General features: G+C 44.1%; 1 protein-coding gene across 4 annotated transcripts in view; it reads right to left on the reverse strand.

The window, feature by feature from the left end:
* Positions 1–25,848, reverse strand: part of CTIF (cap binding complex dependent translation initiation factor) — a 150,458-nt gene that overhangs the window by 30,001 nt on the left and 94,609 nt on the right. For 3 of the 4 annotated variants that reach the window (XM_088152917.1, XM_025174733.2, XM_088152920.1), the window contains exons 8-9: positions 22,357–22,795; positions 20,466–20,798 (exon numbers count right to left, since the gene is read on the reverse strand). In XM_088152917.1, the coding sequence (XP_088009043.1) occupies positions 20,466–20,798; positions 22,357–22,795 (772 nt within the window). The remainder of the gene's footprint in view (positions 1–20,465; positions 20,799–22,356; positions 22,796–25,848) is intronic. The other variant, XM_088152919.1, reaches the window with a different exon arrangement.

Raw genomic sequence — 25,848 nt, forward strand, 5'->3', positions numbered from 1 at the left:
CATCTTTGACCTCAAACAGTGATGGAATAGAGAAGTTTCACCACCACCATACAGTGAGTGACAACTGAATTCCAATCCATTAAACAATTTCCATTCCATTACAGAAGACTTGAACAGGGTCTTAGCTTATTACATTTTCTAACTGATAAGGTAACACTCAACCCTACCTCTCCTGGGAGATATTCCCCTCAATCTTCACTATTGCATAAACCCATTAGCTTCCCACCATGTTTCTTCTGCTCACCCCCTTCCCACTCTTTAACTCACTGTATTTAAAGTCCTCATAATAGCAAACCTTGTCTATGCATCTGATGAAATCAGTGAACTGCTGCTCCCAAAACCTTGTGCCTCAATAAAGTTGGTTAGTCTTAAAAATGCTTAGAATCTGTGTCAAATTATTTAGTTCCCCTAGATGGTGGCATTGCCTGTATTAACAGGAATACATCATTCTTCTGTACATCAAATCTTTCTTGGAGGCATTTCAAAGGAAGGGATGGGAAAGAGATAGGGAAGGGAAGGGAAGGGAAGGGAAGGGAGGGAGGCAAGCAAGGGAAGGAAGGAAGGAAGGAAGGAAGGAAGGAAGGAAGGAAGGAAGGAAGGAAGGGAGGGAGGGAGGGAGGGAGGGAGGGAGGGAGGGAGGGAGGGAGAGGAGAGGAGAGGAGAGGAGAGGAGAGGAGAGGAGAGGAGAGGAGAGGAGAGGAGATGGAAGGGAAGGGAAGGGGATAGGGAAGGGAGGGAAAGGGAAAGGGGTGAAGGGGAGGGAAGGGGAAGGCATTTCTCAAGGGCTTGATGTGGGAAGTCTATGTACCTTTCCCAATGAGTTTCTGAGCTAGCCCACCATTTCAAGCAGCTGTCAATTGTGCTTGGCTGGCTTGAACAAGAACCATCACCAAGCAAGCATTTACACACACACACCCCTCCAGCACCAACCCCACACTGCATCTGACTAGCAGCCAATCTCCAATAATAGTAATTACAACCTAACCACACAGCGAGGGAAATGCACTAAATATCCACCTAGATCCCCTTGGGTCCCAGTACAGATACATATCCCAAAGATATTCATTGCTCTCGTGGCACGATAAGCTTTAGACCAGGAAAATCCAGGAAAAAAATTATCACCCTGCATTTCATTTATGCAACATGGAGAGATCATTTAAAGATAGTTGATTCTTCCCAGGATTGCCTGGTGCCAGGATCTGGAATTTTCCAACGCTGTTGTGTTTAATACTTCTGATGAAACCTAGTCTAAGTTCAACAGATTCTAGCAACGTGGCCTGGATTTAGAACAGACTGTTGTGGGGAAGATGGACTTGCAGACTAAATGCATTATACTGGTTAGATTCTTCGGCCAGCAGGACGCCTAGCTTTGTCCCGATGGTCTGGAAACTGAATCACAGCACAATGGATTGCAATTCCAGGGGCCAAAGCAGCCCAAGCTTGGTGCTTCTTTCAGAACCATTTCACCCCAAAGGGACACAAGGAACATGGTGGGGAAAGGATGGCATGAAACCACTGCCCCCCTGTGCACAGATGGCAAACTCTCTGGGACAGCATTTTTCAATAGAAATCAGGCTTGCAGGGGGAACAGGATAAGGAACCCAAAGGATACGAGGCAGAGTTCCAATCTGTGTGTCATGAGTAAGCTCTGGCCTGACATCTGTTACTAATGCAGGGCCACCAGCCACAAACCCTATAATAAACAGAGGACAAAGCAAGAACTTGCTACTAAACTTCTCTGTGAGTCTGCCTTCCTATAATAAATAGAATGGGGTTCTGATTCTGCTTCCCTCTGGTTTGTTCCTGGTGTCTGCCTTGGCAGGAATTAAAACTCATACAAGGGCGTTCAATCAGTTGTGCAGATTCCACAGTAGTGTTCCCCAGTTAACTGGGACCCTCCCATCAACTCTAACCATTGGCCATACTGGCTAGAATGCTAGTTATGGCAGGTTAATGACATTTAGAGACACCAGTCTGGGTATTTTTTTTTTCCTAAAGGGGTACCACAAGTCGTCAGAACTGCAACAGAATGTAAAAACGTCTCCACTGCAATCATGCAGGAGTGGGTAACGTTTTCAAGTGCAAAGACCTTTCTAACAAAAGGCTGAACTCTTCCACAATTCCCACATTGGGGGGTTGCGTAAGATTGATCTCTAATCTTAGAAACAATCTTTAAAATTGTATTGGATTTGGGGGTCTTGCAGATGCCACTAAAGAGCGTTTGTGGACTTTGGGGGCTTGCAAACATTGCACCACGAGCCTTGCAATACATTTAGTGAACTTTTGTCATTCAGCGTGAAATCCTGCAATGTCCTCCCTGCAGAAGCAGCATTGGAAGCGAATCTCCCAGGCTTATCCACCCTCAATGACGTTGCGGATGCTTTTCATGAACCTGCCTTTGTCTTGCTAATGGTATGGACCCCACCTTCTCCCGCAGGTGAAATGGCTCAAACCATCCTGCGAGTGACTTATCTCCCCTGGGAGTCTTTCTTCCAAACATCCATCCATCTGTCCAGCATTCTGAGTAGATCTGGAGATGGGAGGTAGGGGTTGACTCCAAGCAGCAACAGCTGGAGGAAGAAAAAAATGGTTTTCTAGCCAATGAACAGAAGCCTTGACACAGGCTGGGGCCAATCCAGAACTTGCCCTTGCCAAGGGGCAGGGCTTCACTTCTCCTGTTGTAACCCCAAGCCAGGGACATTTCTGCACTCTCCTTCCAATTCCAGCCTGGAACTGTAGAGGGGGAATGGGCCATTCTGCACAATACGTACTAGTGTTTCTCCCCTCCCCTCCAAGAAATGGAAGCCCGGCTTGAATCTGGATTTGCCAGCAGCCAGCAAAGGAAGGCAGAGGGTGGTTTTGGCAAAACGTTTGCTTTGGACAGAGCCAAAGGAATTATTGGGAATTATTCTCCCGCTCTGCATCTCAACAACTGGCAGCTCATCCTTTGCCACCAGAAAGAATGTTGTGGATCTCCTAGCTGGATACAGGATGTTTTCTGCAGGAGGGTTCCAAACGCAAGAATTCAAAAGGTGCTGTTTGCATGGCTATCCTGACTTTTCCTCCTTTGGAGATGTCTTGGTGGAAAGAAGCAAAGACAGAGAAATAGGGAAGGTTGCAACAGAGGGCTCTGCTCCTTGGTCCCCCTGCAAAATTCCATCAAGAGCAAAAGGTGACCGAATCATTAAAAATGTCACCCGCAGAGACCCAAGGATGTCTTCTTTCTTCCCTCCAAAGTGTCACATGCATGGTCTCGGGGGCCTATATCCTTCCTCCCCCTTGGCCAATCAAAAGAGGGAAGCAGCTGAGGCTATAAGGGGGCACCCTGCCTGAAACCATCCGGTAAATATCCAGCCAAGCTGCAAATTATGGCTCCTTGCTCCATCACCACTCACCACACCAGCAGCCAGTTCTCCCTTTCAGAGTCCTGCTCCGAGGGGCACCTGAGAGAAAGGGCAAGGTCAGCATTACATAACATTGCAAGCAAATTTTCCGTAGCTGGGAACTGCCAGGAATGCATGTGTGTGAGCGTGTGTATGTATGTATGTGTATATATATGGCCTTCTCCAGCCTCTTCCCTCAACTGCCTGCCAGACGTGCTTGTCTTAGGCTGAGATCCAGCACATTGCTGTTGAGCGTGCCTGGGATTCTCCTGCCGGTGGGATTGACTAGACAGGAGTCAATCCAAGCCCACTGGCTCCCGCGGTCCGTCCTCCTCCCACCCTGGCTCGGGGTGACAGAAAGGATATTTGCATGCGCTGCTCCGACGCGTCCAGTCCAAGAGGTGCCGTCGCTCCACTTACACCCTGGGACAGCTTCACCGCCCCGTGGCTGGCTGGACACTTAATACCAGCTTCTTGATGGCTCGCTTTATCCGCTTGGATCCAGGTGCAAGCGGCTCGCATAACATTAACAAAACAGAGAAGGGAAAGCCTATCAGGAGATTAGAAGGACAAAAATGCATAGACGGCTGGGCCGGTCACAGGGCTGCGGTGGAATATTCCCAGCGTTGAGCCAAGGGCTGGCAAAGCCTCAGGAGCAAACCCTGAATGAATCCAAGCCGTCATTTTCACCTGCCTCTTTGGGCAGCTTGCCAAGGGACCCTTCTCTTCCCCCCACCCCAATATCTCACGTCTCAAGAGAGGAATCTGGGCAACTGCAGACTCTTCCACCCTGACTACCAAGGAGGGTAGAAAATAAACATACTGCTACAGCATTACTGGAGAGAATGATTGCCTAATCTCAGACTGAGCCAAGAAAGCTTCAAGTCTCTAACGTTATTACCAGACAATGGCTGGAGAACCTCTGCTTTTGGGCAAGTATTTTTCAGGAGTGGTCTCTTTAAAGGCAGCGGGGACCACCCTACTGCTGGGGAATAGAGTGACCCTCGATGGCCAAGAGTCAAGAGGGTATGTGGTTGGTCACAATTCTGCAGGAGTGTTGTCAGTATCTGATAACCCTACGAGGTGGACCAGATCAGGAAACCCACTCCACAGGAAGACTAGAACTAAGCTTTATTGAGAGAGGCTATAGTAAGAGACTCCGTTACAGTGGCAATGGGTGCACCACTAGGAGACCTGAAAGACCAGGTTAGGGACAGATCGTCATTGAGGAAATCTATCTATCTGGTTGCTAAGAGTCAACATCAACTTGATGAGACATAATCAATCAATTATAGTAAGAGAATCTTGCAAATCTGACTGTGCTTCTCCCCCACCCCCCACCTTATACCCCAGTGAGTCAGGGAGGAGCCAGCCTGAGTCTCTTCTTGATACTACCTCCCTTCCCACAACTTAAGGAAGGCTTCTCTCTTCTTTGTTCATATAATGATTTCTGAATATTTGCTTCAAGGCTGTCTCTCTGGCTCTCTCTCTACAATATCCCTCTCATTAAAGACTAACGCCCAACATTAGCTAAAACAGAGCATCAGAATCTCAACAGGAGCCGTATCTACCCTGGCATTCAGATCACCAAGGAGATGGGCCTAGCAAACTCAGTAGAGTGGGCTTCCAAGAGTTCCAACAGATTGTTGTATATTACAACAGGCCGCACCACTGTGAAACCCCCTGCTGAATTTCTGTATCAGGATGTAACGTTCCTGGGAAAGTAAACTATGTTTATGGCTCTCACCCCCATGCCATAGGCATGACCATATACTCTACATAGACATGTTCATGACCCAACCTCCTTCATCTTCGGGAGCTCTGCAGAAAATGTAGGAGTTCCTTCCCACACAATCAGAGAAAAACAATAAGAGAGCAAATCTGAATGTTACGAAAACAAAGGACAGAAAAAGACAACACAACTGCCTTTGAATATTGTTTCTATATATAGGGCTTGTTTTTGAATCGCGGCAGTTGCTGACGCTGTCAGGACTTACCCCACTGTGCGGAATAAACCACTTAAACAAGCCCACAAGAAATCCAGAAATGTTGATAAGTAATATTTATTGCAGCAAGCCAGAGTTTCAGTAACTGCTGTGATTCCAGAAAAACCCTTATAAATAGAAACACTGTCCAAACTCTCTTGGGTTTGGTTTCCCTTTCTGTCCATCTGGATAGAGTGTTTTGGGCAGCCTGGTCTGTCTCCTTCTGTCTTTTGCTTTTGTAAGTGGCCAGATGTGCGATCATATTGTTTTTCACTGACTGTGTGAGAACTAACTCTCACAGAGAACTTGCACAGCATCAGGGGGCAGAACACACCAATAGGACCTTAACTAGGAAGAGCAGTTAAAGGAACTTAGCAGTTTTCCGAAACATGAAGGGATGTCACAGGGAAGAGGGAGTAGATTTACTCTCCCTAGCACCTGAGGGTAAGACAAGAACCAGTGGGTGGAAGCTTTACAGAGAGAGAGATCCATACTTGAACTAAGGACGAATTTCCTGACTGTGAGGGCTATTAAGCAATGGAATAGCCTGCCTCCTGAGGTTTTGGGTGCTCCATCACTGGAGGCTTTCAAGAAAAGATTGGACAGCCATTTGTCTGAGATGGTGCAGGGATTCCTGCCCTGGGCAGGGGGTTGGCCTAGAAGACCTTCAAGGTACCTCCCAACTCTATGATTCCATGATTCCTGCAAGGGGAAGTCTTGCAGTCTGCCATCAAACTTCACCAGAAAATGTCCTGACCATGAGACAGGGTTATTTCAACTTCCCTACCCTCTTCTTGTGTCCAAAAACAAAAACCAGATTAAGGGTGTGTCAACTCCATTTTTGATATGGAATAATCCAAGCAGGATTATTTAGGCCAGGCTCTGCACAAGCACTGGAAATCTCCAAGACAACCGTCCAGGTGGAGTCTCCATCAGTATGTCCAGTTCTGGCATGGAAGCTATTGGGCCACAGGGTTTGCAACATATGCTGGTTTGCCACCACCTCACTCCCCCCAGATATGTTGTGATGACAATTCCCAAAACTCTTAGCTAACCAGTTTGAGAACCAGTTTGAAAACTGGATTAGGTACAATAATGGGTAATCACTGCCTCAAATTCTGTTGGTCATGATACCTTGATGGAGTAGCAGTGAGTGAATCTCCAAGTATCAGGTCCTGAAGAGATAGCCATCACTGTTAAACTCCAATTTGGTGAGCTTACAGGGACATTTAGCCTGCTCTTCTTCAGAAAAAGAACACTGGGACAGATGGATTTCAGCAATATAACTCTCATGTTTCAAAGTTTTATGGGATTCTGGGAAGAAGAACCTAACCATGACAATTAAAGGGTTATACTTAAATCTTTCTCTGCTCAGATTCACATGAGACTGAAGTTCTCAGAATCATATAGTTCTCAGAGTCCACCTTCCCTTAAGCCAGTATTTCTCAACCTTGGCTACTTTAAGATGGGTGCACTTCAACTCCCAGAATTCCCCAGCCAGCATTTTTGTACAGTGTATTATCCTGTGTGGTATTTCTCAGTTATACTGAGATAGGAGCATGACATAGTATAATATCTGTATCTCTCTGCTCTGAGAACTTAAGAAAAGATGGACTGTACATAGCATTTTGATAGCACTTCTAGATATTCCTTCCTTCAACCACTAAGTGCTAGGACCTAGACAGCTCCTAATGCTAATACATTGTATATAGAGATCTAAAGTGCAAAGGTCCATGAGTTCAATTTCCAATAGAGTTTGAACCCTATAGAATAACATCAGGCTACCCACGTCTGAAGAGTTCCAATAAAGGATGAAACTGGTCATGTGGTGCCTCCTGGTGGCCAATGTACATGAGAATGAAGGATTCCTCTGAACTATCAACCTCTACCATCCTCATTCCCCTTATCAGACATCTTTCAAGCTGGAAAGATGGGACTGGTCTTCTGTAAAGTCTACCACCATATCTGAGGGTTACATCAACCAGTGTCAAATGGGGAAAGTCAACTTAACTCTGTCACATTAAGGAAACTCTGTCCATGCTCTGCCAAAGGAAACAACAACAACGAAGAGCCAGTTTGGTCTACTGGTGAAAGCGCCAGGCTAGAAACCAGGAAACTGTGAGTTCTAGTCCCACCTTATGCACAAAGCCAGCTGGGTGACCTTTGGCTAGTCACTCTCTCTCAGCCCAACTCACCTCACAGGGTTGTTGTTGGGGGGAAACTAGGAGGAGGAATGAGTATTAGGTGTGTTCATTGTCTTGAGTTATTTATAAAAAATAATAAAGGTAGGTTAAAAAAATCTAAAAAAAACAACCCTAAAGAAAAGTGAGAGCTTGCTCGTGTAGCATTGGTGCTTCCCAAAGACAGAGAAGACCAATTAAAAGTAAATCCATGTGCAGCACATCATTAACATTCACCACAATTTAACAACTTTGGTGTTCACAAGGTGGTAGGGGTGGTGGGAACAATTTCAGTAATGCCCTTGCCACATACAGGGAAACTGAGATTTTTTTAAAGTCTGGTCTCTTGAGCAATAGTTTGTGACATCTGATACAAGCATTAAGAGGTTTTAGCAGGGATGTTGATACGGCCAAAGAGAACATTCTGGATTCTTCTGTAACCTGCCGCTTGGCTGCTGCGAATTCCAATATGATCCAGGCCATCTCTGATTGCAAGACGGCCTGTTCCATAGGAGCTTCAGCTTGCAGTCAGGTAGACAGTGCAACAAACTGAACTCAAAGCAACGGAAACTATTGTGTACCATTTGGGATGTTCAGATGCAAGACACATATTTATGCAATGTGCAAGAGGTGGTTGTAATACTGGCTATGGAACTCTGAGGATCTGTGGGACCAGTGATCTTGTGCACCAAGATCCATCTAGGACAGAAAAGTAAGGTTAGCAAGTTATATGGATTTTTGTGAGCAAATGTGTGTGTACTGAAATTGCAACTTTTCCTAGGGCTTCACAAATCACTGTCTATGTGGGTTTAGAAATCTATCCAATGACTGACTGACTGACTGACTGACTGACTGCATCTATCTATCTATCTATCTATCTATCTATCTATCTATCTATCTATCTATCTATCTATCTATCTATCACCTACCTACCTACCCTCTATCATCTTACAATGTTTATAGCCCACTCAACTCAAATAACCCTGGGATGGTTACTACAAGTTAACATTATAAACATAATAATAAATTAAATTAAAATAATAAAAGCAATAGTAACAGTAAATCAATGTTAATAAATCATTCTTCCCTCAAGAGAGATGCCAATAAAACCTAGCTGGGGTTGAAAACCTACTGAAGTAAAACTGTCTTTAAAGATCTTCTAGAAACCCCCAGGGTGGGAGCTTCATATACCCTCTGGGGGTAAGGCGTTCCAAAGCACAGGGGCCACTACAGAGAAGGCCTGTTGTCTTATTCATTTCCCTCTCACTTAACAGGCCTTCTTGAAATGTCCTCACTGTGAGGTCAGATTCAGTTCTGCAAAGAGAGGGCCTGATGAAATCTTGTAAGGTGAGGCAGCATAACCTCATTTTAAAGATCTGGGGATAAAGGATCTGAGCCAGAGATAATATCTTCATGGCTGAGACCAGAGGAGGAGTCTTCCCAACTCAATCCAATTTTACATTAACATAAAATGAATTGTGTGTACACGTGTGGCAAAAACTGACAAATGGCTGTTAGTTCTTCAAAAACTGTATTTTCCATAGCTCCTGAAGGTAGGACAAGAACCAGTGGGTGGGAACTTTACAGAAAGAGATCCAAACTCGAAATAAGGAGGAATTTCTTAACCAGGAGAGCCATTAACCCAAACAGACAGGCACCATTTGGTTTGACTTCCCTCCTATATCCTCATGATGTTGCCTCCATCAGGGAGACATGATAGCAATCTTCAAATACTTCCTTAGCCTGACTAGTTAAATCTAATGTATGGAATACAGATGAAGAATATAGTGCGTCTTCCTCCAACGTGAATTTCAAGCTTTCACTGTGATTCAAATTTGTCTTTGATTTCATATATTTTAGATATATTTTTGGCCAATTGTAATTATGTGCTGCCTTGTATATTCTCCATACACTCTCTCTAAAGGTGAGTGCTAAAGAACTAAAAAGCTTGCTCACTCTTTTTAGATCTGGTGCTTTCCTGGTATGCTAAAGCACACTTCCTATCATCTCCAGCTGATAAGATGGGAGTTGAAGCCAATGTATTTTGTGAGCTCCAGCTAGCAAGTGAATTCTCACTCCCTGAAATACTGTTTTCTAAGAGATCAAGCTACTGACTTTTGTTTGGTAAATTCTGTAATTGCAAGAACTGCCAGCAGAAAATTCTGGCAAATTTCAGGTAGAAATAAAGCATCTTAAATTGTTGACCCTATGTATGGAGTTTGGAGGGGTATTCCAATGCTGAAGCTTCTCTTCCAAGTGTAAATGGGATTTTGCTACCTTGATAGAGTTCATAGCTACTGCCAATACTCTGGGATGACCACTCTTATCAACATCACCAACGGGAGTTGTAGTCTCAACACATCCCAATGGTGATATTTTGGGAAGAATGGACTTACAGAATTGGGGCACGAAGGAAATACTTTTGATTGCTCTTCGCAGATTGTCTGTGTGAGGCTGCAAGGCTATTATGGTGCATTTTCCTTTACAAATTATCCTGAACGTGCTGGTATGGTTGGTAGTATTAATAATACAAAGGCAATTCCTATACCTAATTCCCCAAGAGGAGGATTCTTAGCCTGTTGCAGCTAATAACAGATCACTCACAAAAATAACTCCTCTAATCTTGATAGATGGCAAAGAGACGATTTGGGGAAAAAAAAAAAAAACACAAATCAGAAGCTATGGAGCTTTTCAACACATTCAACTCAGATGGAATCTGGAAACACAACACTGAAAAATTAAATGTGTATTCTGCCTACCTTCGCTTAGGATGCTGATCCTAGTAGACTACTTTAAGACACTGCTTTGAAAAAAAATTGATATTCTTCCCCACAGAATCTGAGTGCTTGCCAAGCACACGGCTAAATGGGATAGGACAGAGTGTTTTATTGGTGGCTCTGATCCGAGAGTTGTACTGCCTGAAGCAGAAAACCTAATAATCTATAGTAGTGTTTTTCAAACTTGGCAACTTTAAGATGTGTGGACTTCAACTCCCAGAAGTGCCCAGCCAGCAGGGGGACACATCTTAAGCAGCAAGACCGCCCATCTTAAAGTTGCCAAGTTTGAAAAACACTGGTCTGCACCCCTCTTAGCCACCTCGGAACCTTGCCTGACCTGTTGCGATTGCGAATTCCAGATTCCGAGCCGAAGATTATGCAGCCTGAGAATGATCAAACTTGCAGTCCCAACACCTTCAGGATGATTTAAGGATGGGAAAGGCTACGTTAATTTCTCATTACAATGGGGTTAATGCAGCCAAGCTTCCTAATAGACTGGGTCCCACGTCAGTCCCAAGAAACAGGCAGCATTTGGATGAATTCCAATCCATTCATTCATTAGATTCTATCTATTCTCCATGAGCATAAGGTGGCATTCACACCACTTACTCTTCCAATTCTTTTCCACAGCAACCCTAGGAGGTTGGTTACGCTGAGGAACAATGATTGGTCCAAACTGACTCAGTGATTTTCCTTGGCTGAGGTTGGACTTGAACTTGGGGTTTCCATCTCCTTAACTGTGACTTCACATAGACAACAAACTTCGCTACGGCCAGCGGTATCTCAGACAGGTTAAAAATGGGACAGTTTTAATGGTTTTATGTGTTTTTATGATGCTTTGCAGGTGAAGCATTACAAAGCATTTAGCCTAAAAAGTGTAGAAGACATTTTTAAAACAATGTGATAGGACAGTAAGACTATGGCAGAAAAGGGCACTGAAAAAGCTATTTTTTTTCCTCCTCTAGGGACCCATATTTCTTGGGTGCCTTTGGGACTGTAACTAGGGAAGACAAGAGATTGTATCTGTCTGGTATACCCAAAACCTCCAAAATTTCCCACCTGGAAAAAAAAAATCTCACCTGAATCTGGACAGATTGGAAAACTGGGCTGAAAGGACAAGATGTCCTTCAACAGGAGAAATGCAAAGTATTACATTTGGGGAGGAAACATGTACAGCATATGTATGGGATGGATTTATGGCTTGCATGCACTACATTTCTGCTGTTTGTTTAACTTAATAATTTTTAAAAAGATAATCCAAAAGATACTGTTACCTGGATTTAAAAAAAGGCTTTTGACATGGTCCCTCACCAAAGACTCCTGAGCAAAGTTAGTTAGTGCTTGAGAGAGGGGAAGTCCTCTTATGGATTAACATGTAACTGAACAGCAGCAAGGAGAGAAAGTCACAAAGTCAATTCTTGCACTAAGCAGTGGGGCTTTCACAAAGGATTGTGTGGAATCAATGCTTTGGAACTTACTCATAAAGGACCTGCAGTTGTGGGGAGCAGCAAAGTAGCCCAGTCTGCTGATGATGTCAGATTATGGAGGGCAATAAAAACAAGAAGGGTCAGCAAAGAGCTCCATAAGGGCCCTGAAACAGCAAATGGAGTTCACGTATGGAAGTCTTCTAGTTCAAATCTAAGTTGAATTCTTAGACCATTTCAGAGAAATGGCTATCCAACTTTTCTTTAAAAACCTCTAGTGACGGAGCATCCTTGACTGCTGGGGGCAGGCTGTTCCACTGCTTAACACCTCTTATCATCAGGAAATCCCTTCTTATTTAGAATTTGGATAATTCTTTGTAAGGCTTCCACTCGTTGGCTCTTGTCCAATCCTTGGGTGCACTGAAGAATAGATCCACAACTCTTCCCCATGACAATCCTTCTGCAATGGTATGTGGGAAAGACAGAGCAAAGAGATGCTGCCAAGGGAATGGTCAAATAAGAGACAGCATAGCCTGCAGCTGGAAAATGGGTGAGGCAAGAGGCTCAGAAGGGACCCTCCCTAGTTTCTCGGGCTGTAGAGGAGACGACGGGAGATTTGTACTTTCAGACTTGCAAGATTGATGTCAGCCTTCCCAGGTGGACCAGACAGGAAACATGACCAGATAAGCTAATTCTACTTTATTGTAATTCTACATTAACAGAATCGTGCAAGACTGAAAGCACATCTCTCCTCCATCTCCTTTACAGCCAGAGCTATGCTTCATCAAGCCCATGGAAAAATGGGAGGCAGAAAGTATCCGTTTGCTGGTTGGAGGTGAAGGAATTACAGTTCAATACATCTGGAAGTCACCCAGTTGTGGAAGGCTTTTAATGCATTCATTAAAAAATATCCTGCCTGAATTCTATCAGTTGTTTCCTTGATAGTGACAAGGCCTGGCATAGTGAGAGTTGTTTTAGAAAAGTTTTATGTATTTCTCTCTCTCTCTCTCTTGCAACAATCTGGCAGTACAGGGAACAGATCTGCTGGTTTGGGCATTTCTCTCCAAACCCACCCCACCTACCCTTTTTCCTGAAAGGTATCACATCCTTCTGTTTGACATGTTGTTGGAAATGGTTGCTAAGGAGAGAAGGGTTCTATTACAACCAGTGATGCTTGCTCTAATAATACCCTTCTCTGTGCATACTTCAGGAGCAGATACCTCTCAGCTATAAAGAGCTTGCACATTTCAGCAGAGGAATACTTTAACTTATGTTACATCCCCAGAGTTTGTAGGCAGGTCAGTTAACCTCCTGGCTCCACACAGTCCTAGATGGGAGGACTAATATTTATAACAATGGCCAGCAGAAGCTTCCCAAGAGAAATATCTTTTGGCTTCCAGAATCAGAGGACTCTCATCTTTTTGAAAGATGAGCAATCCTAGACACCTTAGATGAACGGTTTGCATAAAATGGCTGGTGTGGGTCTTCCGGGCTGTGTGGCCGTGTATAAACATGTGAAATGCGCCGGTTGGTTTTCAGAATGGTGAATGACAGGCCTCATTTGGGATATTTTATTTATTATGAGCCCTGATTGAAGAATCAAATAGTCATCTAATGTAGCATTGAGCTTCCTCAACAGGTGACCCGAAGCTTCCTCAGTTCTTCCCCAGTAAGTCATATTTCTTCAGTAATTCACCCTAAGTCCTGCTATGCTGCCTTATCATGCTGGGGGTTGTTCCTGGGAGGGATGAGCAAAGAATGCTGGGAGTGTACCACCAAAAGTATATACTCCCAGCAGGGTTATCCAAGATGCCCAGCTAAAGCAAACAGGCATGATATTGGGCAGTTGTGATACAGGACAATGCTGGAGGTGGATGATCGCTTTCGAGACAACAGCAAAGATGTTTCATATGGTGTAGGAGAAGGCAATGGTAAACCACTCCTGCATTTTACCAAGAAAACCACACATAGACAATATATAGTGAGTGATGATATAGGGCAAGATGATGGGCTCCTTGGTTCAGATGGCATTCAACATGCTACTGAGGAAGAGCTGAAGATCTTTCGGAGTATTAATGGTGTTTATGACATGGCTAGATAAAGCTTTCCAGACATCTAGTTGTTGATATTGCTCTGCAGGAAAAAAAAAATCTGAAGCTGCAAAGATAGAATTACAGTGGGAACATGGAATGTAAAAAGCATGAACATGAAAAAGCTCAACATGGTGCATAATGAAATGTATCAACTGTACATTGACATCTTAGGCCAGTGTTTCTCAACCTTGTTACCCCAGCATGCCCCGGCATGTTGGCTGGGGAATTCTGGGAGATGAAGTCCACACGTCTTAAAACGGCTAAGGTTGATAAACACAGTCTTACGTACTAGTAAGTTGAAATGGACTGGAATTGGACACTTTCAGTCAGAAAATTATACTGTTTATTATTCAGGAACTGAAAAACAAGGAATGGTGTTGCTTTCATAGTTAGGAAGGATGTAGCAAAGACAGTAATTGGGTACAATGCTGTCAATGACCAAATAATATTAATTAGAATTTGTGAACAATCCTTTAATATGATGGTTATCCAAGTTTATGCTCCAAATACTGATGCAGAAGAGGGGGTTGATGAGTTTTATGATCAATTTAAAATTAACACTACATGCAAGCAAAATGTGCTGCTTGTAATTGGAGACTGGAATGCCAAAGTTGGAAATAGTAAGGATGAAAATGTAGTTTATTTATTTATTGCCTAAGAAACAGAAATGAAGTAGGAGAACTGTAGGAGAATAACTGATCAGTTTCTACCAATCCAATTATTTCTTCATTGCTAACATGGTCTTCAAACATTCCAAACAATGTCTATATACATGGATATCACCAGAAGTAGCACATGGAAAACTAACTGACTTCATTATTGGTACATGGAAGTGGAAGAGCTCAGTTGTAGGAAAAACATGGCCAGGGGTTGACCGTGGAATAGATCATGGACTACTCATGTGCAAGTTCTAAATCAAGCTAAAGTGAAAGAACAAAGCCAACTAGTTTCCATGACACAATCTTGAGAATATGCCCACCATTTTTAAGGAGAACACCAGGAACTGCTTTGAAGTCCTAAACCTCATTAATAGGGAACCAGAAGAACTGTGGAATGAAATCAAAGAAGTTGTTAAGAATGAATGTGAAAAGAGTGCCAAAAACCAAGAAACAGAAGAAATCAAACTGGATGTCAGAACAGATGGTGGAAATTCCAGTCAAGAAAAATCAAAGTCAAGATAAACAAAGATTTTAGGAAGGAACTTAAATGATTTCTGAGAGCTAGTAGACAAGACAAGAAGAGAGGCAGTGTTACAACATCTGTAAAGACACAGAAGATGGAAACAGAGAAAGACAAGAAAAGTTTTCTGAAAGATCTCTAAACTTAGAAGGAGGTTCCCACCTTGAATGGATATGCTAAAGGATGCCAATGGACTGATCAGAGGGGAAAGGAGTATACTGAAATTCTGTACAGTAGGGATGTCAACATCCAAGATACTTTGAATTGTACCTGGAAGCCTACTGGAAGCCATTGCAGCTTGCAGAGCAGCAGTGTTACATGGGCATAATGAGAAATGCCCAAAACTGCTTGTGCTCCTGCATTCTGGACCAGCTGCAGCTTCCAAGTGCTGAAAAAGAAAAACAGGAATCATAGCACTTGGTTTAAGTGGCAAGTGAGGCTAGGCTCACTCACTTACTAGATTGTAGGAAGCACTTGGACAGACATCATACCTCATCCTTCATTCAATTTTTCCCTGCAGCAACAAACCCTGTGAAGTGGGTTAAGAGACAGCAACTGGCCCAACATCATCCAGGCAGTGTCCTTGGCTGATGGTGGATTGAAACCTATCTTCTAGTCCAACATTTTAATAGCTAAACCACGCTGGCCCTTGTTTGCTGAGCTCTATTGGGATTTAAGTAGACCTAAGACATTTGTATGGATACTGAACAGAGCAGGACAAGTTAGTCCATAGTCAGGACCAAAATAGAACTCGGTCTATTTAACCCAGCAATAAAAAGAGTCACAAATATACACCAAGCTGGGAGACCAAAAATCTGCTCCAGAATCTGTTATCCACCAGATGGGAAAGACTGGATGCTATGACAAATCTGTATTGCCTTATTCACTCTGCACTCCATGGGGTCTGTTCTACTGTGTTACTATAGCCATCTGCTGCAGTATGCAAGAAATCCAACAAAAAGACATGTGCGCGCACACACACACACACACACACACACAGAACTAATCCTAGGATTCATCCAATCTGCAAGGAACAGCAGATCTCTTCCCCCAGCACCCCCACTTGACAGCGATAACAGATTATCAGTGGGTGGTGGGTTGCTTGAGGGAGGGGCACAGAGGATGTCTATCGCCTAAAGCTCGTGCTAGATGTCTCTCATTCTTCAACAGACTTTCTGTTAGCAAGAGGACTTTGCTTTCACAGCTCCAGGTCAGCAAGGGGGCAGGCAATAAAGTGGGGAGGGGGAGCAAAACTACAAGGACTGCTTTTCTTCGCAGATGGCACAAAGCTGCTGAGTTCCAAGTAGCTCCTACGTGACTGTGTAGCAGGTGATGAGGAAATAAACCCAGTGCTAGACGGAGCACAGTCTAACCTGGAGTTTCCTAAGCATCTTTTTTGGTTCTCCTGCCCCAGCTGTGAGCTCATCTGTTTCTGTTCTGCTCTCTGCCACTTCCACAATGCCATCCCAGCTCCTGGCTTTCCCAGCCCTTTAAGACAGGGAAGGTAGCCGCAGGGGCCCTCTGAAGACTTTATCAGTCTTGAGTGGGGAGCTGTATACTGATATGGGCCCTCTGTGCATGATTTGCCTCCCCTCCCTTTTTCTCAGCTGTACAGTACAGGGAATTCAGGCAGCAAAAGAGAATGCAGAACAAAAAGTAGCACATGGGGAGAGCAGGTAGCAGAGAAACAGAGTAGGAAGGTCTAGGGACAATCGGGTCCAACGTAGCTGATACCCTGGAAATGGCACCAGGTTCTGTGCACCAACTGGCCAAATTAAAGAGGCTCTTTTTAAAGCACACACTTATTGCAAGTTAAGGATGCGAGAACAGCCAGGCTGGATCTAACTCAGGGTCCAACCTTTGCTTCCAAAAGATTGGAATCGTGAGGTAATGGTATTCCCCATGACACTCTATGGAAGCAAAAATTGGACTTTGAAGAAGCAGGATAGGAACAGAATTGATGCTTTTGAACTTTGGTGTTGGAGAAGATTCCTGAGAATACCATGGACAGCCAAGAAAACAAACCGATGGTTCATTGAACAAATCAATCCAGAGTTCTCATTCGAGATACAGATGAGCAGGACTCAAATTATCCTAGTTCAGAGCCATCATCTGAAGACCTAGTTCTCTGGAGAAGGCTCTAATGCTGGGAGAAGTGGAAGGAAAGAGAACATGACCACCAGTGGCGATGGGTACACCACTGGAAGACCTGAAGGACCAGGCTGGGCACAGATCATCCTGAACAAGATCTACCTAAGTTACTAAGAGTAAGCCCAGGAAGGGAAGTGACTTGAGGCACAAATGACCAGACTCAAATTATCCTACTTCAGACACATTACGTGAAGACCTAGCTCTCTGGAGAAGGCTCTAACGCTTGGAAGGGTAGAAGGAAAGAGAAGAAAAGGATGGCCACAGCAAGGTGGGTGGACTCAGTTACAGCGGTGATGGGTGCACCATTAGAAGACCTGAAGGATCAGGTTAGGGGCAGATCGTCATGGAGAAAAATCTATGTGCTTGCTAGGAGTCGACACTGACTTGATGGCACCTAATTAATCTTTCGCTTTCAAAAGCAACTTGTCAAATTATTCTGCTGATTCCCAGACAGCACTGCACCCTCTCATCTGATAACCAGAAGCACATTCCCTTCTGCACATGGACACACATTGTATCCTGACATTCACTTTATTAATAACTCTAACCAGCTTGCCTTTTCACTTAACTTTTCTAGTCCTTTGCACCCATTTATTCTTCTGGCAGCACAACAGCCGGCGAGATTAGGCACAAGAGCTGCCCCTTCAGGGACAGGGCTGCTGCAGCTGGGACTACAAAGCCAAGGCCGCACAGGTGCCAATAAAGCAGCCACTCTGAACTGAAAATAGCTGCCAGAGCATGAATCGTTTCTGCCTAGCCCTCCACACCCCAAGCCAGTCGAACAGGATCAAGTTAGGCATTGTCTGGGCACACACGGCAGGTGCCGGCCACCTTAACACAGACAAACTCACTCAGCCTCTGAAAGTTAAGGAAGAGTCACGCTCTATTCAAGCTCAGCAATTCAGCTGCTTGTTTTGTCTTCTGCTGCACCGAGAAAGAACACTTGGTCAGGATCAGAGCAATAGATGAATCCGCCCTACTGGTGCCCCCCTGCAGCTGGGAAACAGAGGGAGCATCTTTTAGGCCAGGGATGGGGAATTGCTTGGCTGCTGGGGGAAGAAGCACTCCTTTTTACAATTATTTTCTTTGGCCTCCAGGCAGTGCAGGGAGCTGGATGATATGATGCCTCTCAATGGGGTGACGCCAACATTTTCCAAACCTTTTCTCCTTTATTGGGCACTTGGGAAGGATGAGCACAAGTTGAAGCCTATCAGAACCTTCTAGCACTTAGAGGTTGTCCTTTGCGTTGGAACGTCACCAAATTTTTGTATTTTGCTGTCAGGTTTTGGCAGAAGAGGCTCCAAGGGCCACAAAAATGAGTTGGTGGCTTACATCCAAACTGTGTGCTGTGTGTTGCTCACTGTAGATGGAACTGCTGTATCCCTGCAGTTGCACTACGCCCCTTGGTTAAAAAGCTGCAGTGGTTCATCCTGGCTTCTGTTTCTGCTGGTAAAATGCTGGGGCAGCACGGTGACATATTTTCCAGGTACAGTTAACCATGTCATTAATTAATTAATTAATTAATTCGTTCGTTTGTTCATTCATTCATTCTATAATTCCACCCAACTCAAGCAATGTGACTCAGTGGCATACAACAAAAACAACAATTATCTATCTATCTATCTATCTATCTATCTATCTATCTATCTATCTATCTATCTATCTATCTATCTATCTACCTACCTACCTACCTACCTACCTACCTACCTACTTACCTACCATCTCCACACAACATTAAAAAGGCTACCCAATACATAAAGAGTCTTTGTCGGTTCATCTTTGGCAAACAGCAACCACTGTGGGGGAAAATTGCACATAGCCATTCCCAGTGCACTGAGGTCCTAACGCCTTTGTGTACTCTTCTCTAGCACCCTCCAGCTGGCTTGGGAAGAGGGAAGTTCTAGTCCAGCTGTTCTCGGAAGGAGCACTCCATAGAAAAGATGTTGCTGACTTCCTTCTGGAAGGGAAGCTGTGCCTCTAAGCTTTATTTGCAAGGCAACACAAACTATGAATATCATTGCTGAATCCGCCCCCCCTGACAATGACCCGGCACTCTAATGTTCCCAGAACTGATTCTATGACACTTGAGTATCATCTCAAAAAATCAGAAATGACAGAAGAAAGAGGTAGATGAAAGGTTTACGCAGAGATGTTGGTAAGTGGCTCTTGAGAATGTCTACTGGGAAAAATAAAAGGGATGTGACCTGGGACCAAAATCACAAAGGAGGAAAACCAACATTTACCCCAGGAATCCATGTAATATCAAGGTCAGGCTGTACATGTTGCTGCTACAGCCTCTTTGATGGAGCTTTTCTAAAACACAAGTTCACCTCCAGATATACACAAAATGGACCGTTCAAGCTGTCTTATTCAAAGCCACCCCTTAAACATGATATACTGTAGATCAGTGTTTCTCAACCTTGGGAACTTGAAGACGTGTGGACTTCAACTCTCAGAATTCCCCAGCCAGCCATGCTGGCTGGGGAATTCTGGGAGTTGAAGTCCACACGTCTTCAAGTTGCCAAGGTTGAAAAACATTGCTGTAGACGATCCATTAAAAAAAAAAGTGTGTGTGTATGTGTGTGTGTGTGTGTGGGGGAACTCCACTGGTCATACACAATATATACAAAACTGAAGACTCACATCCAACAGCTAGCCAGTTATTTTAAGTCAACACAATAAATTCAATTCTCCTGAATTTTCAGTCTTCCTTCCCACCAACCTTTCGCAGTTCCTCCTGTCCCTGGGCCCTCCTTGAGGTTTTTCCTTCCCCCTGCTAGCTCTTTCACCTCATTGTGCCATGGGATTCACACATATTTACCCAAATGTGATGAAAACCATATATAAAACCAGCTAGCTTGCCGGATCTTTTGAGCAAAAGCCAATTTTCAAAGCAAAAGGAAAAAAAAAAAAAGAAAGTCCCACTGGGCCTCATCTTCCTGTAGATCAACAGAGGCAGCCTTTCAACCATTCCCCCCCAACCATTCCCCCTCTCCCCATTTACAGAACAGGGAAGAATTGCACCTCGGGACACTGAGTGTTTGCTAAAGGGAGCATTTAAAATAGAACCGGAGAGGGACAGCGTCTATAAAAATTATAACAGTTCCCTGTAACCATGAAACGCGTCGTGTAAACAAACAGAAATGCCACTGGGCCTTCCTCTTCTCCCTGCTGTTTTTATTTTTCTAAAATTAATTGGGTGCAAAAGGAATGTTGGGCTGCTTTTCAAGCATGGCCAGACGGTACGGAGATCTTGCCCTGCAAGGAGCAGAAGCAACCATTCATTGGGTTACCTGGAGCATGTTGAGAAGGAGACTCCGGAACTTGGTGCCTTCCACCATGAAGAGGGCCATCTTGTCACAGAGCTTGGCCGCCGTGGACGCAAAGCTACGGTCAGTCACGGCCTTCTGGTAAATGGTCTTAACAATCTCCCCCAGCATCTCCTCAGAGTTGGTGGAATTCTGGGCCTCCTCCATAAAGTTGGTGAGCTTGGAGTCCACCCCGCTGCTATTGTTATTCCTCATGCTGTTGAGGATTTCAATTAATTTGTCCATTTTGTTCCTTTGGGGGTCGGTGGACTCGACCACCACTTCGTCCTGATCCGTGAAAAGGGAAAGACAAGGCATCTGTTACGCAAGGGAGACGTGGAGGGAGAAAGAAAAGAGAAGAGAACACAGATCAGCACCTTGTGGCAAGCAATGATGGTTAGGAGGCATAAAACAAAAGCTAGGACAGAAACTGGCCTGCTCCATCTAGCGCCCTCCAGGGAATTCTGAGAGTTATGCTCCCAATACATTTGAAGGCTGCCATGTTATAAAAGTTGCAGCCGATTTTCAATGGCTGTTCTGACATGGTGCCCACTTCTAGCTAGTCTCTACTCACATTGTGGTACATCTCCATACAACCCCGGAATCAGTCTAAATTGCACCTTTCAAACGATTTAATTGACATATTCCTCTAACGAACACATTCAAATATCTGAGGACTTCTGAAAAAGTACTGCGATGCTTTCTTCAAATTCAGTGCTCTGGAAATGGAGATAACCACATCCCCTAAAAATTTGGACAGGCCTTGGTGGAGTACAAAGAATGGTCTTTTTTCTGGGCAGAAATTCGGCACTTTTAATGCCCATATGGCAGGCAGCAGTTAAAGGAATGAATAACCCCAAGAGAATACTGACATCTGGGAAGCTATGCACATTGAATTTCTGCTCATCACTTTCATTGAATTACTCTTTCCGTGTTGTGATAAATGATCACAGTCCCTCCAACCTTAGAGGTAAAATTGCATTCTAATATTAATTAACTGGCTGGCTTCAGGTAAATTGGCACAAGAAATATATGGGGCTAGAATTCAATGGTTGGTTTTCTAAGATTCATGAACTGATGCCCAGGACGTTGTTTTTAAATGGGTGCCTCTCCTGGATATGGAAGTGAGAGTATTTGGGTCAAAAACTAAGATTAGCTTTGATCTATAGGAAGCAAAAGCAACAAACGATATAGAGTGACACCAAGGGGTAGAACAGGGTATTACAGGACATTGCACTGGTTTTGTTGAAGCAGAAGAGAAATTACGAATAGGGACACTGAACGACAACAGACTTCTTTAAGACAAAATGAAGCCAAAGGCCAATATTCTCTGTAGAGATAATAATGGCAGTAACAATATATTAGTAATCATTTATATCCCACTTTTCTTTCTGGCATACAACATGATGTTCCCCAATTTCCCTACGACAAGGCCATGAAAAAGCTAACCCACTAGCAAGCGATGCATCTCAATTGGGCAGAGTCAGAATTTCATCCATGTGGATTTAAATACAACAACAACAGAGACAGCTTGTGGTGGGAATAATACACAAATATTCATATGTGGGAATAATACATAGATAACCCAGAAGATTTACTGCATAGGCTTAAGGCACTCGTTTGTGCTGCCACCCATCTACCCGCCCCCAATTTTTTCCATTTGGGAGGACTGAAAGGGAGAAATGGGTGCCTTAAGCCCTACCAAAATGCATCAAAGGCCTGAACATTTTGGTCCCGCTTACTCCAGTGGCATTGTGGTCACAAATCCCCTGTGATCCTCAGAGATCAGGTTAACGCAACTCCCAGACACAAGAAACTTGTAAAGGTCTGAAGCTTCAGCTGCTCAAGTGAGTGAGGAAGAAAGGCTAAAAGCTACCTTCTCTTTTAGCCTCCTGCGTAGCCTGTCCTTGGAAGACTGCAGCAAGTTAATTTTGGGCCGCTCGTTTCTCCGCTCATGGACGCTGTCTTTCCGCTTGCTTTCAGGGTCCTGGGCGTACTGCTGCGATGGCCTCTCGGTGGCATCGTTGCTGCGGTGCATCTCCAGAGGGATGTGCACCGTGCAGACAGAGGTATCTTCTATTTTCAGATTCTCGGTCTCTTTGGCGTTTCGGTGCGTCTCTTTGTCGTTGGGAGAGTGTTTCTGGTTGTGGTGCCACCGCCGGTTCTGGCTGTAGCCATGGTGGCCACATCGCCCTGAGGAGTGTGGCGGTTGGCCTCCTTGTGAGGGTTTCTGGTGTTCTTTGTTGTGCTTAGTGGTGCCTTGCTGATGCTCTGGGTGTTGCTGTGGCTTGTTCCCCCCGGGAGCCCTTTGCTTCCTGCAAAGCAAAGCAGGAGGATCAGCACGGTTGTCTTTCTGTACATGGCCCTGAAGGGAGGCCTCCCAGACATCACACCTAGAGCACACACTGCCTAACAAAAAAACTTGTGAATCCATCTGAGGAACAATGTGCACTTTTGGCTAGTGGTGTAGATGCAGCAACCTGCATTGATGCTACTTCAGCAGGGGGCCTCTCCATCATGGGCAACGAACTTAATTTGAATTAACTCATTTGGGGGCTTACAAAATACAGTGAATTGTGAACCGACCAAACAGATATAGTGTACAATGTCAGGCTTGCAAAGTAGACCAGACCAAGAAACATTGCCACATAAGCCTAAAACTACTTTTATTAGAATGGCTGTATTAACAGAATCTTGCAAGTCTGCATGCGATTCCCCACCTCCTCCTTTTATCTTCTCAAGAATTAGGGGAGTGCCTGTCTGAGGCATTTTCATACATTTCTGTCTTTGTATGGGCTTAAGCCACGTTTATCTGTTAATTGCCTTGATCACAGATCTTCCTTCTCTCAAGGTCATCCCTCTATACTTTCTACACATTTTCTGCCAGTAGTATGACACAAACATCTGTGGTTTTGTAGAGACTAAAGAAGATGACTTTGACAGATATATGCAAAAGCTGTTGCCAAGGCAAAGGGGGTCTAAACATTTTTAAAGTCCAAAATATCCGGATAAAGTTCGGAACCGGATCAGACCAACACCTCCCTAATTCACTGAAGTATAAGAAGCGGGGGAGGTACAGCACAATTGGGCTTGCAAGATTCTATTATTATAGCCAATCTCAATAAAAGTAGTTTTAACTCTCCTGAGGAATAGATTTCAGGGTCTGGTTTACCTACCGGAGCTGACAGTTTTAATCATTAATTTTGAAAACTAACTTGTTGATGTCTGTAGTGGTTAAGGCACTGGATGGCCACTGGAGAGGCCCAGGTTCCAGTGTGCTCTCAGCCATGTATGTTCACTGGGTAACTTTAACCCAACCCAAGAGCCAGTGTGGGGTAGTGGTGAAGGGCAGGGACTAGGAGTGGGGAGACCCAGGTTCTAGTTCTCCCTCAGCCACAGGATATCTGTAATGGGCTGTGAGAATAACCTTAAGAGACAGGAGGAAGAGCCACAGCCTAGACAATGGTCTGATAAGAGAAATCTGTCCAAACCAGAAATGTAATTTGAGAAAGCGTCTCAGAACTGACCTTCCCTAGTTCTCTGTAACATAAAGGCAGGGAGGGGGGAAATGCTTTCAGACTTGCAAGATTCTGTTACTGCTACCTTACAATAAAAGTAACATTAGTATTTTGGTTTTGGTTTCCTGAGCTAGACTACCTCAGAGGGCTGATAATACCTCTGGGAGGATTGAGGCCAATACTCCTCTCTCAGCTCAACCTATCTCACAGGGTTGATGGGGAGAAAAATAGGTGGCAGGATCATTACATATACCCCTCCTGTATGAAAGGCAGGATATGAATCTAATAAACAAACACACTTGGGGCTGAAAATATCCTCTGCCCCCAAAGCTTTGACTGCAACCTTCAGAAAGTTAGTACTGAATTGTAACAGATGGGCAAAATAATTAAATGCACCCCTGGAGAATAACGCTAACTATAGAAAGTTAATTAACTTTATTATATTTGTACTATGTGTGATAACCCAAATTCTCTGAGCAGATTACAAAGTTATTGAAAACATCAAAAAATCAGAAAAGACTAAATAAAAACAGGAACATGCTGTAAATAAATTTCAGCTAGATACACTTCCATGTAAGTGAAATGAAATTGAACTTCATTTTTGCCCTTGGCTTAATCCCCCCCCCCCACTTTTAAATGAAGCCTACAGCCTGCCTTGCAAGTAGGAAAGATGGGTCTGGCCCTGACAGGAACGATGGTGAAAATGCTGGCTATACAGTATGGAGCTAGTAATTGGTTCCAAGAGCCCTTCGGTCTTTCTGATTGTTCAGAATCAGCATTTAAATACAGAATTTTTCAAGGCACAAGTGGGTTCTCGAGATCTAGATCTTTCTGAAGGAAAGTGCAGTATTAACAGAAGCAAAGCTGTAGGTCAGATGGTTCCTGCAGTTCTCCAGCTCCCTGGAAACTCATAAAGTGCAGGGTATCCGCAAAGGGGGCTTCATTCATTTCAGGAGAAAGAGCATGAGTTATTTTAAACTTGCTGTGCAGATTCATTTTGTTTTAAAGAGAAAAAAATGTGGGACTCTGCTTAAAACATGTTTCATTGGAGGAAGCACCCCTTCCCTTTCCCTGGTGTCCCTCAGGGTGGTTTGCCGAACCGATCTTGTCCATCAAAAGTGTGTTCCTTGGCACCCAGAAAGGGTCAGATCTTAACTGTCAAGACTGGGGGTCTTGTATTTGGCTGAAGGAAGAAGGGCTGGCCTGTTCTCTGTGATAATGGAAGGAATTCATGCTTAGGTTGGAAAATTTATGAGAGTGGATTGTCTTAAAGAAACCTGGTTTCAAATCCAGGTAAGGTGTAACACTTCACCAGAGGGGAGTGTAGAGCGAAACAGATGCTTTACCAAGAGAAGTCACCCCCAGCTCTGCATTGACAGGAGATACCTTTCTGACTGGAAAAATCAAAGTCTAACAGATGTATCATCACCCAAGCTTTCACAGATCACAATCCACTTTATCAGATGTGTGGAATATGTTCCTGACTGAGCAAACTGTCCTTGGACACCTCGGAGGTTCTCTGGTGATTCCCTCATCCAAGTACTAACGAAGGCTAATCCTAGTTGAAACAAAATAAGTCCTGTTTTCCGCACTCGGGTGGGGATACGGATTAATATTTTGCAATAAAATTAGATATCTGGAAGATCTTTGAATCTATTCTCACATGTGTGAGACTTGCTGAGAACGAGGGACAAAGCTGGCAGATCACCCTAACCTTTGTGCAGTTAGAACATACCAATGGTAGCTCATGATATAGAATAAAGGAATCTAACATGAAATGATGTGTTCCCTGAATGTGCAGAATTAGGAACATCACGCATGGCCTGTGAAAGGTCCTCATCTCTCTCTCC

The sequence above is a fragment of the Python bivittatus genome, unplaced genomic scaffold, assembly GCF_059951505.1.
Source record: "Python bivittatus isolate LINGU-HERP-01145 unplaced genomic scaffold, Pbiv_v1 ctg000570_np1212, whole genome shotgun sequence".
NCBI classification, from domain to species: Eukaryota; Metazoa; Chordata; class Lepidosauria; order Squamata; family Pythonidae; genus Python; species Python bivittatus.